Source organism: Pan paniscus, chromosome 6 (assembly GCF_029289425.2).
Source record: "Pan paniscus chromosome 6, NHGRI_mPanPan1-v2.0_pri, whole genome shotgun sequence".
NCBI lineage: Eukaryota > Metazoa > Chordata > Mammalia > Primates > Hominidae > Pan > Pan paniscus.
In genome coordinates this window covers 8,935,110-8,949,613 of record NC_073255.2, presented here as the reverse complement: position 1 = coordinate 8,949,613, position 14,504 = coordinate 8,935,110, and the positions used below count along the sequence as shown (strand labels likewise).

The 14,504-nt window shown below is 47.9% G+C and overlaps 1 protein-coding gene across 4 annotated transcripts in view; it reads right to left on the bottom strand.

The window, feature by feature from the left end:
* SDK1 (sidekick cell adhesion molecule 1) overlaps positions 1-14,504 on the bottom strand; it is a 963,741-nt gene that overhangs the window by 268,712 nt on the left and 680,525 nt on the right. For all 4 annotated transcript variants that reach the window (XM_034963556.4, XM_063605603.1, XM_063605604.1 and 1 more), the window contains one exon: positions 12,629-12,765. In XM_034963556.4, coding sequence (XP_034819447.2) covers positions 12,629-12,765 — 137 coding nt within the window. The remainder of the gene's footprint in view (positions 1-12,628; positions 12,766-14,504) is intronic.

Here is a 14,504-nt window from a genome sequence, read left to right as displayed (position 1 = left end):
TTGTACAAGACTCGGGTCTGGAATCATTTGGTCCCTCTCTGTCCCTCGCAGGCATCCCTTTTCAGCCAGGAATGATGCACCTGAGGCTACTAGCAGTGCTCCCTCATGGTGGGGGGAGATAAGAACTCTCCCTTTATACATCATCTACTATTTCTCCAGCTTCAATGAGCAAGTATTACTTTGTACTTAAAAATACATTATTAGTTAGAAAATGGTTTTTTATAAAGCAGTCCATTTCAGCCTCCAGCCTCCAGCTTCTCCTGCTCAAAGATCCTTCTGCTCTTACTAATTCACTCACTGGGAAATTTCCTGAACTCCCATTTTGCTGCCCTGCATCCAAGCCTCGGAGTCCTTGGCCACCAGCCCCCTCTGCCCCGAGGCACCAGGGTATCTGAATACTGCCCGTTTGAACATTCTGCTCAAGGCCCACCTCCAAGGGCCTCCATGCCCACACCTGCCCACAGGGAACCCCCCTTCCCTGAGGGTCTTGATTCTCAGATCCACTTTGCTGGCAAGCGATCACATACTACCCGACGCCCCCTCGTATATTCTTGGATTTGTGATTTAATTTTGTGAGTGTTCTTTGCCTCGAAAATGGACCTCACGCTCTTCCTGGTACCTCCTGGTGTCTAATGCTCTCAGGAGGGAGTGGATGCACGATTTGCAGACTTGCCTGAAGTGACTGTGCTCTGTACCCAAGGGAATGGGGAGAAAGAAAATAAAGGAGAGAAAGAAGGTCGATGGCTCATTTCACATGAGCCTGCCCTTAAAGTATGGTGACATGATACGTGTGTGTGTGTGTTTGGGGAGAGATATCTCCTATTTTTAAAGAGAGCTTAAGGATATTCTAAAGTGAAAATCTGCATAAAATTGGGTGATACAATGACATAAATACAAACAAAAACAAAATCAAACTCATAAAGGAGAAGAATGCAAAGAGATGGAGATGTTCTAAGCAGTTGGAATGACTGAGGTACTTCAGTTAGACACTCAGGTTAGCTTTGGGCTTCCTGGTAGCCAAGGCATAAAGGGACACATGGATGGCACACTTGCAAAAGGAAGCTCCCACGTTCACCCAGAGAAGCCAGCACTCCCTAGGCAGCGGAGACGCCGACTGCACGGAACTCCATGTGGAAGACAGTGAGCGACGCGGAAGATACGGAGGTGTCGTTCCTCCTGCACGTTGTTAGAAAACATGAAGATATGGGATTAACTCCTAATTCATAGAACACAGGGCTTCTTTCTGAGTTAAGGAAAAGTACATTATTTCAGGTTTGAGGCTTGAGAACCTAGAGTCATAGATGAAGACCACGTCCCTCAGAGCATCAGCTCTGAAACCTGTCCAGGGGGCAGGGCCTTGGGAATGCATGAATTCCCAAAAGCTGAAGCATATTGATCTTCTGAATTCTCTCACATAAACGTAGGGGTATTTCTAAATGTAATATTTTGTTATTTTAAGAATAATTTGCTTAGAAATAAAACATTTTCCTACATAATTTTAAAAAATCCTAAGAAGTGGGAATGGAAGGAATGTATTACATGATAAACAAAACTGCTCATTCAAGTCAGTATCATGTTCCTTTTGATGACAGCAGCCAGCTGCTCTAGACAGCCTGCCGCTGCCATCATCCCAGCTGTTGCAGGGAGGCGCTGCCGGGGCCGCTTGCTCCAAGGAGCCCATAGGAGCCGGGGACAAGTGGAAGCTCTGCCCCTTACGAGTTGGGGCGGGAGCTCCCTGGGTGCCGCTGCAGATGCCCAAACCGTGGCTGCAGACCTGGGCCTCCCACTCCATGGAGCAGGCAGGAGCCCTGCCCAAGTCGTGGCTGCAGATCCAAGCCTCCTTGTGCTCTTGGCGGGCTGGGAGCAGGCAGGATCCCTGCCCTCTTGGGCACAGCTGCAGCTGCCAAAACCCGCGGCTGCAGACTCAGGCATTCTTGCACTCTTGGGGACCTAGGAAGACCCCCTGCCCTCGCAGGCTTGGAAGTGCCTGCTCTCACTGCTTGGCTGCTCCCTGCTGTTGGCGCCCACTCTGATCTGGGGGCAAAGTCAGGGCGAGCATGAGTGCCATGAATGGCAGCAGGAGGCAGACAGACTCCTGGGCAGAAGAAGGTGGGTCTCCGGTGAGGCCCCACCTTCAGGCCAGTGAGGGCCTGGAGGCTGGGGGCAGGGCTGCCAGTCCCCCTGGCTGGAGTGGGAACTTGTGGTGCCTTTTCTAGGCCCACTCATGGTCACCCATTGACCAATCCGCATGCACTTCCTCCCCTCTGAAGGCCAGAAAAACCCTGGGCTCAGCCAGAGCTGAGCAGATGACAGGAGGACCAGCTGTAAAGAGGAGCTACCCTCTGCTGAGAGCTGCAGACATTGAACAACCTCTCCAAGGCCTTCTCTCTGCTGAGAGCTGCAGATGCTGGGACGACCAGCCGCAGAGAGAAGCTACTATCCTCTCCAGGGCCTTCTCTCTGCTGACAGCTGAACACTTGTCGGGATGAGCTGCCAGCAGAGGTGTATATAACACACCTAAATTCCACTCCAGGCCTCCTCTCTGCTGAGAGCTGCAGAGACGATGGGACGACTTGCCTACAGAGAGCAGCCACCCACTGCGGGGCTCCTCTGGGCTGTCCTCACACTCAATAAAGCTCCTCTTCATCTTCCTCACCCTCCATTTGTCTGTGAACCTCATTCTTCCTGGATACAAGACGAGAACTCGGACAAAACCGCCACCAGCCACAGAGGTTTCTGGCTAGAAAAGCAACACTCCAAAGATCCCGTAACAATTTCCAATAAGTTCAAAAACAAGAAAACCTAATCTATGGTGACAGAAGGCAGAAGAAGGGGTTAGACTGACTAGAAAGGGCCATGAAGAACTTTCTGGAATATTGTAAATGACTTGTATTTTGTTTGAGGTGTGGGCTATATGGCCGTATATATTTGTCAAAACTCCCTTAAGCTCTCTGCATTTTGTTACATACAAATTATATCCCAATAAAAAACAATCTATATTACACATAACAGTAAAATCCTAGTAGACATTCCACTGAGATCAGGAAAAACACAAGAGACATTACTATGCCAATTATTTAAAATTATTCCGACCAACACAGCAAGATAGGAAAAACAAAAAGAAAACAATATATTTTTATTATTTGGAAAAGATATGATCGTCTACCTTGAAAGCAAAGAAGAGCAATGGAAAAGTCGTTAGAATAATAAAAGAATATGGAATATGGCTGAATGGAAAATAAATATCTAAACATCAGTGGTTTTCCTATGTTCCTACAATAACTAATTAGAAGACGAAATGGGGAAAAATTGCTATTTACAGTAGCAATGAGACAAAATCTCAGGACAACCTTGACAAAAAAGTATACAGCCTATGGGTATAAACTTGCAAACCTCACTAAACAGCTGAATAAATAGGGATGCATATTATTTTCTGGATGGAAAACCAGAATTACTAAGAAGTCACTTCTCATAAAACAATTTATAGGTTTAACATGATTAAAAATGCAATGAGACTACTTTTGAAACAAAATAATTTCAGTTTTTTCTGGAAGAATAAATGATGACAAGTAATAACAAAATTCTGAAAAGTTGAAGAGAGTTGTTTTATCAGTTATTAAAACACATTTTGGAAGTAAAGCAATTAAAATACTATAAAACTGGCAGAAAAAGAAATAATGAATCAATGGAACTAAATAATCCACAAGCAGACTTTTGTATAAACAGGTCCTCTGAATATAAAAAGAAGGAGACACCATAAATAAATAGATTATTTAATAAATCATGTTGGGAAAATGGATCATTTGAAAGAAAGGAAAAGTAGTGTGCCAGAGTATATAACACACCTAAATTCCAGAAAAATTAGAGTTAAATATATTAAAAATTAAACCTTTATAAACAAGGCAAAAACCTATAAGAATACTCATTTTAGGCTTGAGAGTGTTGAAATATCCAAACACAAAAGTAATGAAGTGACAAAGGAAAACATCAATAGATTTAACTACGTAAAAGACAAACACTTCTGTATGTCAGAAAGTAATATACAAACATTAATGGTAAAAGCAAACTGAAAAAATCCTTGTCACAAATGACAGAAAAAAAAAAAAAAATCCCTAAGGCCTTGGATAGATAAATGGGGCAAAGAAAATGAACAGATCATAGCAGAGAAAGTGCTCAAAGCCAACCGACTTGGCAGAATGGGTTCAAGAATACTAGCAGTCGAAACACAAACTAAAACAACCCTCAGAAGACCCGAAACTCAGAACCCTTAACCTCCTGAATGAAGACACAGGAGGGTATCTTCGTGTAGTTGGAGTAGAAAGATTATTCAAATGATTGCCTTCTAGATAGTTGCATTAGTGTTGCTGTCTTGCCTTTGCTGGTGCCCTAAGGGCTGTTTGCCCATTGGTTGATTCAGCACTCCTGAGGCAACTCAGGAGGGAGGTGTTGGGGTCAGCGCCCCCAGGGGAGGGGATGGGGACAACGCAAGTAGAGGAAGAGATAAGGACAGCGCCCCCAAGGGAGGGGATGGGGACAGCGCTCCCAGGGGAGGGGGTGGGTGTGGCACCCCTAGGGGAGGAGATGGGGTAGCACCTTGAGACCAGAGGCAATGCCTAAAAGGAGATGCTGAGTAAGAGCTGATCAGGCAAAGGCAGAGGGGGGCAGGATCAGGGCGAGAATTCCCAGATTCGGTGAGCAAAGGTGCAGTGGCACTGAATATCTGGTGTGCCCAGGGAATCCGGAGGAATGCCTTGTTGCTGAAGTAAGGAAAGCAGAATGGTGAGTGGCTGGAGATAAATCAGAGAGGCAGGGGGTGGTCAGATAGTAAACAGTGCTGCTACCATGCTAAGAAGCCTAGAATCCCCTCTTCAGGGAATGAGAACCTCTATACGGAAGAAGTAGGGCTGGCAACCTAGGGAGGACATGGGCCATGTCTACAGTACCAGGCTTCCTGAAGCCTTCCTGCCCAGTCCCAGCGGTGGCTTCTCTGCAGATCCTCTGGAAGGCTTCAGGCAGGGGAAACCACTCAGTCAGGTTCCTGTACTACTGAGCTCACTCTGGTGGCTCAAGGGAGGATGGATTTGAGGATCCCAGATCCGTGGATCACAGTGATGGGCAACAGCCAGTTAGGGTCAGTGGTGGCAGGAACAAAGAAGGGCAGGGCAGTAGATTTGATAAAAATGCATGAGGTAAACCCCATAAAATTTACTGATTGATTTGTTGGAGAGAATTAATGGTGAAGGAGTCAAGAATTACATTATGTTTTTCTCTCTTTTTTTTTTTTGAGATGAAGTCTCATTCTGTCTCCCAGGCTGGAGTGCCTTGGTGCGATCACAGCTCACTGCAGCCTTGAACTCCTGGGTTCAAGTGATCCTCCCACCTTAGCCTCCTGAGTAGCTGGGATTACAGGCATGAGCCACCACACCTGGCTAATTTTTTAATTTTTTGTAGATATGGGGTCTTGCTATGTTGCCCAGGCTGGTCTCAAACTCCTGGCCTCAAGTGATCCTCCTGACTCGGCCTCCCAAAGTATTGAGAACACAGGTGTGAGCCACTGCGCCCAGCCTGGACATTATCTCCAACTTGGAAGAGGAACAACTTTGGGGTCAGATGATGAGTTCAATTTTAGAGTTGGAGTCTGATAAGCCCTGGGACATGGAGGTGTAGATGTGTGGAAGACATTTGGTTACAAGAATCTGAGGCTTAGCAGAGAGGTCTAGGTTAGAAATACACATGAGGGACTTATGGCATGTGGGTCAAAGGTGAACCATGGACTAGCATGAGATCCCTAGAAAAGCATGTGTAATAAGAAGACCAGTGTATGAGTGAGACAAAGCAGGGAATGCCAACATTTTAGGGGCAGGAGGGGAAATAGAGTCTTCAATGAGTCAGAGAAAATGGACAGAGAGGAGAGAATAAGAAGGAAGAATGAAGAGAAAGACTTAAGCCAAGTCCTGGGAACAAGGAGGTCTTTGTGGGGAGAGTGATCAAGAGCATTGCTTGCAGAGAAGCTGAGGGGATGTGGACTCAGTGGAGCTCACTGGCTCTGTCCTTTAGAACAACGACAATACGGCCTCAGGAGAGACGAGTAGATAGAACATGTGAGAAATGAGGAGGTGCAGGTAATTAGCAGAGCTCAGTCCTTTGAGGCAGAAGAAGCCAGGAGAGAGGGAGAGCTTTGAAGACAGAACACAGAGAGGAAATAAAGAGGGAACCAAGTCCTGGAGGAAGGGCTGGAGGAGGGACCAAGGGCTTGGGTGCAGGGCTGGCTTTCAACATATGTGGGACTGTAGTGATCGTTTTTATCCTTTGTGCTTTAAGGGATTTCTAAATTTTTATTAATCAGCATGCATAACTAGAATAATAAAAAGTACAAATGTATTTTACATTTTAATTAAATTTAAATATTACAAGGTATAATAGGGAATCACAATTATGAACACTCATCCTATTCAAAAACTAACTGTAGGACTGAGTAGAATGAAGGATTCTGAATGTTTAATATAAGCATGTTTGTTACCTGCAAGCATTTACCACAAGACGTACAACAGCAGGTGTTAAGGTTGAAAAAAAAATCATAAGAAAAAGACTTAATTTTTCTTGATAACTGGTAGAAGGCCACCATTCTTCTGTTTCAGCCATGGGACGCCTTTGTCCAGCCCAAGGAAAACACGCAGAGGCTCAGTTTGAGAACTAGGATGGCCTCTCCCAAATATCAAGGTTGCCGTGGAAACTGGTGGCAACTGTTGCATTAAACGAAAATCTGCATTTCCAACACTGTGCAATGCCGAGTCACTCATGTTAAAGAATAAATTTTTAAGAAGGTAAAATAATGGCTCTAATGCAACGATAGAATCAACATGTATCAAAGATTTTAGTTATCATTAATTTATGAGGGAACCAGTAAGACGTTTCAACTGTATCAAAAGAGAAAGTGAACAGCCCACAACATATTGATAGTGCAAAAATGAATTTATAAATAGATGCAAAACGGGTCAGTATCTGCAGAGCAATAGCCATATTTATATTCTACAGGATAAAATTTGCATTTATTTGCATTTCTTTGGAAAAGAAATTTGCATTACTCAAAGTGCACTACTATAAGATTTCTACAATTTACAGAGATAAGTAGCCCAAAGACAATGGAAAGCGCGGGTGCCTATCGAATCAGATAACCCTGAAGGGCGCTAGATGAGACACTCAGTAATCCTTTTTATGGCACACTGCAAAGTCTTTCATAATTCTTACCTGACAGTCTCCCTCCACAGGATCATAATAATCTCAAAGAAAGATCATTTTTGATCATAATCGATAAGCATTTTAGAGAGTGGGCCAAATGCTTTCATTATTCAACAAAATTCTCAGCCTGGTCACAGGGTCCCCACTGTCAAGCCATCAAGAATCCCTGCACTCTCTCAATGCAGGGATCCCCCAGGCTTCCCTCATCCGCCACCTGGCCTGACCCTCTGCCCTCCTCAATCCACCAGGTGGGTGCCTTGACCCAGGCCTAGGACACTACTGCCCCTCTCTGAGCCCCAGGCTTACTAAACAGGCACCTGGGACAGGAGAACCAACAAACTTCTCAGAGAGGCAAACCCTGGCATGCCTGCAGAGGGCCACGTGTATCTCCCATCCAGAGATGCACCTTGAGTCCCGTACATGGGTGCAGGCTCAGTTCAAGCCCCAGGCTCTGCTCCATAGAGCTCGGAAGAGGCCCTTCTCCAGTGGCAGGAATGTCGTCAGGGCAGAGGCTATCAAGTGCCTGCCTCAGCCACTAAACCATGTGGGTTTGGCCCCTGCAGGATCCCTGGCTTCCAGGAGAATGGCATCCCAGTCATCCTGCCAGGAGGAGCTGGCTGTGGAGTGTCTCCCAAGTAGTCGGAGGGATAGACCTAGTAGATGGCGCTATTTAGTGCTGACCACTTGCACATGCTGAGTGCAGGCCAAGTGCAATTTCCATTTTCGTGCACTTGCTGCTAAGCTGTTCTTTCTGGCTCTAATTAGCCAGCATGTTCAGCTGCTTCTTAAGGGCATTTGTTGCTAATAAAAATAAAAACCAGACCACTGGCCCAGATGATGGTGGTACTCTTCCTATTTGCCACAGCAGGAAGACAAGGACCAACCAGCTGGTAGCAGCACAGGCTGCTTCAGCCAAGGTCACGGGCTTCCTTCACACAGTGGAAATCAGAACAGGCAGGAGGCAACCATGGTACCCACTCTAGATTCTGCATGCCACAATACCCACACTCCAGGCTCTGAAGGAAAGACAGCTGGGAACGTCGGCCAGCTTCAGGAGAGCCAGAGGCTAATACGGGTGACTGACGTTCTCTGTCCCCTTCTGAGTGAAATTAAGCAGCTGGACACCTACAGAGCCATCCTGTGTGTGCCAGGCACTCTGCTGGTGTCACAGCACAGAGGACCAACACACGGACCCCACCTGCCCTGAAGGGGTTCCCAGTCTTGCCAGGAGATGGACACAAGCCAGGAATTATGCTGCACGTGCTCAAAGGGAAGCATGTAGAACAGCATGGGAGCCCTGAGGAGGGAAAAGCCATTTCTGCCTGGGCGTAATGGGACTTGCAGAAGTGATATTTGATCCAAGCCACCAAGAAGGATGAAGAACTTTCCCAGGTAATACCAATACACGCCGCCAGCAATGCCCCAGCCCTATCTCATGGGCAGCTGTTTCCCACCGAGCCTGGGGGCCTGGCACTGAGGGGCCCTTGCTGATGCTGTCCCTCGTCGCCTGTCAGACCCAGGTCTCATGTCACATCTTCTGTGAAGACTTTCTCTGACTTGCCTTCTATACAGTCACATCACTATGTATGTACCTTGCCAGGAACGTGTGATGTGGAGGCTGCATCGATGCCTGTGACCGTCTCCTTGCTGTTCGCAGTGGAGACTGATCATGTCAGCTCTGCACCCAGCACCCAGCAGAGGGCAGATCAGATGCCCAGCCCGGATTCACCGCTGTAACAGGCAGGTGGCTGGCTGGATAGTTACACACGAAACCTGCTTCTCATGGAGGCAAGCTGACTGGCTGGAGGAGCCAGTCATGCCATCAGCTGAGAAGAGTGCTGGCCAGGCATCTCAAAACCATGCCTTCTTTCATGGAAACGGGGGAAGGTAGAACGCCTCTGTTTTGGAAGATGGTCCATGACTGTAATTTTCAGTCCATCACAAGAGGACTCCACTGGAGAGATGAATTTCACCTCATTTGCTGAGTACGTACTAAGTGCAGGGAATGAGGAGCACGAAGACAAAGGAGACACAGTCCTGAAGCCCGAGGCGACAGCGCCCGATGGGGGCTGTCCTTAGGGTGGATGCGAACCAGAATTCAGATGACACGAGCTCTCCTCTGTCCCATTCTCTCCGTCCAGATCACTGTCAAGTCCTGTTTTACCTAGAGGCAGCATGGCCACGCCATCCTCAGGAAACTCTTCTGTACTCTCAGAAGTTATCTGAATCAGTAACACCCTGGCCTTCCCCGTTCGGTCAGAGCCGTTGAATGGAAGCTAAGATGGCCATCTGCACACAGGCTGGTTTCTATCCTGCCCCATCTCTGGGAGGAAAGAGGCCCGAGTGGGAGTTGCAGAGGCCCCCCGCAGGGGAAGAAGGGCCTGGACTCCAGCCTCAGGGATGCCCCTGCAAGGGGGAGAAGGGCCTGGACTCTGGCCTCACTCCAAGGTGGTGCCCAGGACTGGAGGGTGTAACCTTAGAAGCCCGAGACCCGGAATAACATACTGCCTCTGGGCCTTCCCTAGGTGAACTGGTTTGCGTGGTGCAGAACTCAAATAATGGTTCTTCAGATTCACAGAGTGGCTTCCTCCACGTCCACACAGACCAATGCCGAAGTGTGGCCTCTCCCTGAAGCCCTGCTGTAGTGCAGGACAGCACACTCTGCTCCCGAAGACTCCTCTGCGGATGCCTGACACTCGTGATGAGCACCGGCTCTGGAGTCAGACAGCACAGGGATCCCATCTTCCCCTCCCATCACCGTGTGACCCTGGGCAGGTGACAGTGACTTACAGCCTCTGCACATCCATTCCCGTAGCTATGAAATGGGGATCAAACGGTGTGGCTGTGGTGTGAGCATGCAGTATTATCAGAAGGGAACCCCCAGGGGAGGGCAAGGGTGTAGAAAAGGTAATTAGGAGAAATAAAGTGAGTTATGTCAATAATTGCAGGGGGTGTGTACAGGCTGACGTCAGCTGGGAAGAGCCACGGCAGAACTCAGGCAGAACCTGCCCAGAGAAGTGAGCAGCACCAGGGACCCACAGGGAGCTGGGTTTCAGGGGAGGGTACCCGAGAGTGCACCACTCCTAGGTGTCCTGAAAACAGGGACCCGTTTAGAACACCAGTATCATCCGGAGACAACCACAGGCCGAATAAAGTGGATCGTGGTAACAGCCACGATACCTGCATCTGGCTCTGCCTGGGGGAGGCTCAGGGAAGGAGACCCTCATCTGGAATAAATGATGGGTGATGTGGGTCACCTGTGTCCCCACCCAAATCTCATCTTGAACTCCCATGAGTTGTGGGAGGGACCCGGTGGGAGGTAACTGGATCATGGGGGTAGGTCTCTCCTGTGCTGTTCCCCTGACAGCAAGTCTCACAAGGTCTGAGGGTTAGTACAAGGGGAGTTTTCCTGCACAAGCTCTCTTCTCTTGTCTGCCGCCATGTGAGACGTGACTTTCACCTTCCACCATGATTGTGAGGCTTTCCTAGCCACGTGGAACTGTGAGTTCTCCATTAAACCTCTTTCCTCTGTAAATTGCCCAGTCTTGGGTGTGTCTTTATTGGCAGTGTGAAAACGGACTAATACAGATAGGATAACAGAGGGAGGCCGCCAGCTTACGTATTAAAAGGTTAAACTGGAGGCCGGGTATGGTGGCTCACGCCTGTAATCCCAGCACTTTCGGAGGCCAAGGTGGGCAGATCACAAGGCCAGGAGTTTGAGACCAGCCTGGCCAATATGGTGAAACTCCATCTCTACTAAAAATACAAAAATTAGCTGGGCGTGGTGGCGGGTGCCTGTAGTCCCAGCTACTCGGGAGGCTGAGACAGAAGAATCGCTTAAATCCGGGAGGCAGAGGTTGTAGTGAGCCGAGATCATGCCACTGCACTCCAGCCTGGGTGACAGAGCAAGACTCCATCTCAAAATAAACAAACAAACAAAAAACAAAAGGTGAAATCAGGCTGGCGTGCTGGAGAGCTTCTTTGTGGAGGTAATGGATTATCTATCATGAAGGGTGACAATCTAGCTCTATGGGTTTCCAGGGGAAGGAACAGGCCACGAGATGAGATATTTGGCCCATTCAGGGAGTCAACATAAAATCCGCGTTGAGTTTCATGTGTCCTGTGTGGCTGACTGGTGTGGAGAAAGAGCACAGTAGCCCAGGGTGACCCGAGGCTGCACAGGGAGCGAGGCATTTGGCTTCTATATTGCACACAGCAGGAACCCCTGCAGGACGTGGACAGGGGAGTGGCCTGGTCTGGGTATATCTTAGGAAGATCAGTGTTGCTGCTGGCAGGTGAATGGTTTGGATGAGGAAATAGGGCCAGCTGGAAGGCTGCTGCAGTGGTCCTGGCGAGAGGTACCAGTGGTCCGAGGCAGAGAGGAAAGGGATCAGAATCCTAGTTAACAGACTGATAGGACTGCTGATGCAGGGGGTGTGGAGGTGGGGGCTGGGGTCCAGGGAAAGGAATTGGGGACCATTCCTAGGGTTCTGGCAGAGGAATATAGAAATGCGGGGTGCTGGGAGCAGAGATTTGGGTGGCTGCAGGAGTGAGGTAAAAAAACAAAAAACAAAAAACATTAAAAAGATGGATGCAGTGGGAAGAAGTTAAGCTGGAGAGGCCGTGAGACAACCCAATACAGATGTCAAGTTGCTGGGCCCCATAAGTGATCCTGGAAGCCTGGGTGAAGGATACAAATGTTTGAGTCATCAAGGAAAATATGCCGCTTAAAATCACAGGAGCGCATGCGATTTCCCAGGAAGAGATTCCAGGGAGAGCGGAGAGGCGTGAGTCGGTGCACATGGCAGGGGACACGTCACCCAGCCAGCTGGGAAGAGAAGGGAAGGAGGGCTTGGCGGCTGGAGGAGAGCCAAGGCTGTGAGTGGCCCACGGAAGGGGCATGTTTCATGTAGAAGAGTTCCAAGGATGGCGGTAAATGGGCAGAGGGGTCCTGGAAGGTGAGTCAGGAAGAGGGTGCTGAACACTTGACACCACGTCTACACCGGAGAAAACCTCCCACAGACATGAGCAGTGGCGGCGACGGTGAACTCTCAAGTCACCCAGGTGGCAGGCATTGTTAACCCATTTCCAGCTCGCCCTGGGAGTGACACTTTGCGGGGCAGCCCTGTGTGCACAGCCCTCCCATGGGGCCCCAAATCCACTCTCCCCCAAGAGCCCCTCTAGCTAAGGACTTCTTCCCTTCCCTCTCTCAGGTCCTGCATGGTTTTTTCTCTTTCCTAAAGGGCAGGCTGTGTTTGAAACCCTGTAAAGCATTACAGCATTTTAGTAGTTGTTTTGGGTCTGACCCAGAAGTAAAGGTTAAGGACATTAAGAGCACACACAAAAATCTGATTATCGTCCATGGTGACAGTTTCATTTTGCTACTTACTGTTTTCAGACAGCTCCACGATGTAATAAAGAATAGGACTGTTTCCGTCAAAGGGCCGGACCCAAGAGAGCACCACGGCGTGGCTGTGGGAAGAATTAGGGCTGGCCAGGAGGTTCTGAGGTGAATGAGGCAGTTCACTTGAATTGAATGGGATGAAAAGGAAAAAGAAGAAAACACACGTCAGAATCCATGGTGAGCCTGAACTCTTACAGCAGACCGTCCTGCTGTGTCATGTTTGGGAAATGAATAACATAAAATATGCCCAAACACAAATATTAACTCTCCTCCCCCCAGAAAAGGACACATAAAACCCAGCTTCATTATTCACAGTGTTACTTTGTTTTCTGGTGATAATTTCATTGAACCCTTATGCTAGCTACCAAAACAAGTACTGATGCTGTCACATAAATAGGGGGAGGGGATGCAGACGTTTACACATACATTATTATTTTCTATTTTTTATAAGACCAAGTCTCGCTCTGTCGCCCAGCCTGGAGTGCTGTGATGCAATCTCGGCTCACTGCAACCTCCGCCTCCTGGGTTCAAGCAATTCTCTGCCTCAGTCTCCCTAGTAGGTGGGATTACAGGCGCCTGCCACCACGCCCGGCTAATTTTTGTATTTTTAGTAGAGACGGGGTTTCACACCATCTTGGCCAGGTTGGTCTTGAACTCCTGACCTCGTGATTCACCCGCCTCGGCCTCCCAAACTGCTGGGATTACAGGCGTGAACCACCGTGCCCGGCCTACACATACATTATTTAATTGAGAAAACGTGGTCAACAATTTGTTTTTTACAACTAGAAGCTGGTCATGGAAATGCCACATACGCAGGAAAAGGCCCGATACATGTAACGGGAATGTTTCCAACACTAGCCATTTGGAGTTATGAGCGAAAATGCCTGCATGTATTCTTAGACCACACAGTTGCCGCATTTATTGACGGCATGAGGTTACACTGTCATTATGTCTTCTGCTGGAGTTACAGGGATTTGGAGGAAGCACTTAAAAGGAAGTGTGGTGAAACCACTCACTAAAATCCCGTGGAAATGGTAAAGAACACATCAGCAAGGCTATGAAATGGAAATGCAATTAAAGCGAATAAATTCTTTAAATAAGTTACTAGTTAAAAAAAAAAGTTTTTACTGGGACTTAACCGATGACAAAGCTGCAAAACCCTACTACATGGTTTCTACCAAGGCTGAGTCGACAACCTTAAAACCATGAGCTGCCCGGGCCCTGTACTGAACCTTCACGTCTCCTGAATCCGGAGCAGGACCCTGTTCCGGGGCTGTCCTGGATGGCTGCCCCTCCATAAACGCTGCCAGGCAGTGCCGGGGAAAGGGGATGCTGAGTGTGACCCGGGTCACCGCTAACCAGCTTTTGGTCTCTCAGACGTCAGGTACTGCTGACCCACACAGGTCAGAACACAAAGCCATAATTATACTTGATATTTTTAATTTTAAAAATGTACTCATTACATTTTGAAATTTATTAAGCTGTTCTGAGCTTTCAGTTCCCCAAGAAACAGCTCTAACCCATACGCACCATTTATAAGCATACTAATATTTCTAATGTAGGCTGCAACTACATTGTACATTAGTGCGATAAAGAATAAATGCGAGCCCAGGATGTTGTCTTGTTTTCCCTTTAATTGTGAATTAAGTTTTGAATCAGAAAAGGAATAGTTCGTTTCTTTTATTTATTTTTTGTATAGACAGGGCCTCACTATACTGTCCAGGCTGGTCTCAAACTCCTGGCCTTGGGCGATCCTCCCCCACCTCAGCCTCTCGAAGTGCTGGGATTATAAGCATGAGCAACTGCACCTGGGCGGAGCTGTCATTTCTATTTGAGTTCTCCAATAACCGAATCTCCATTA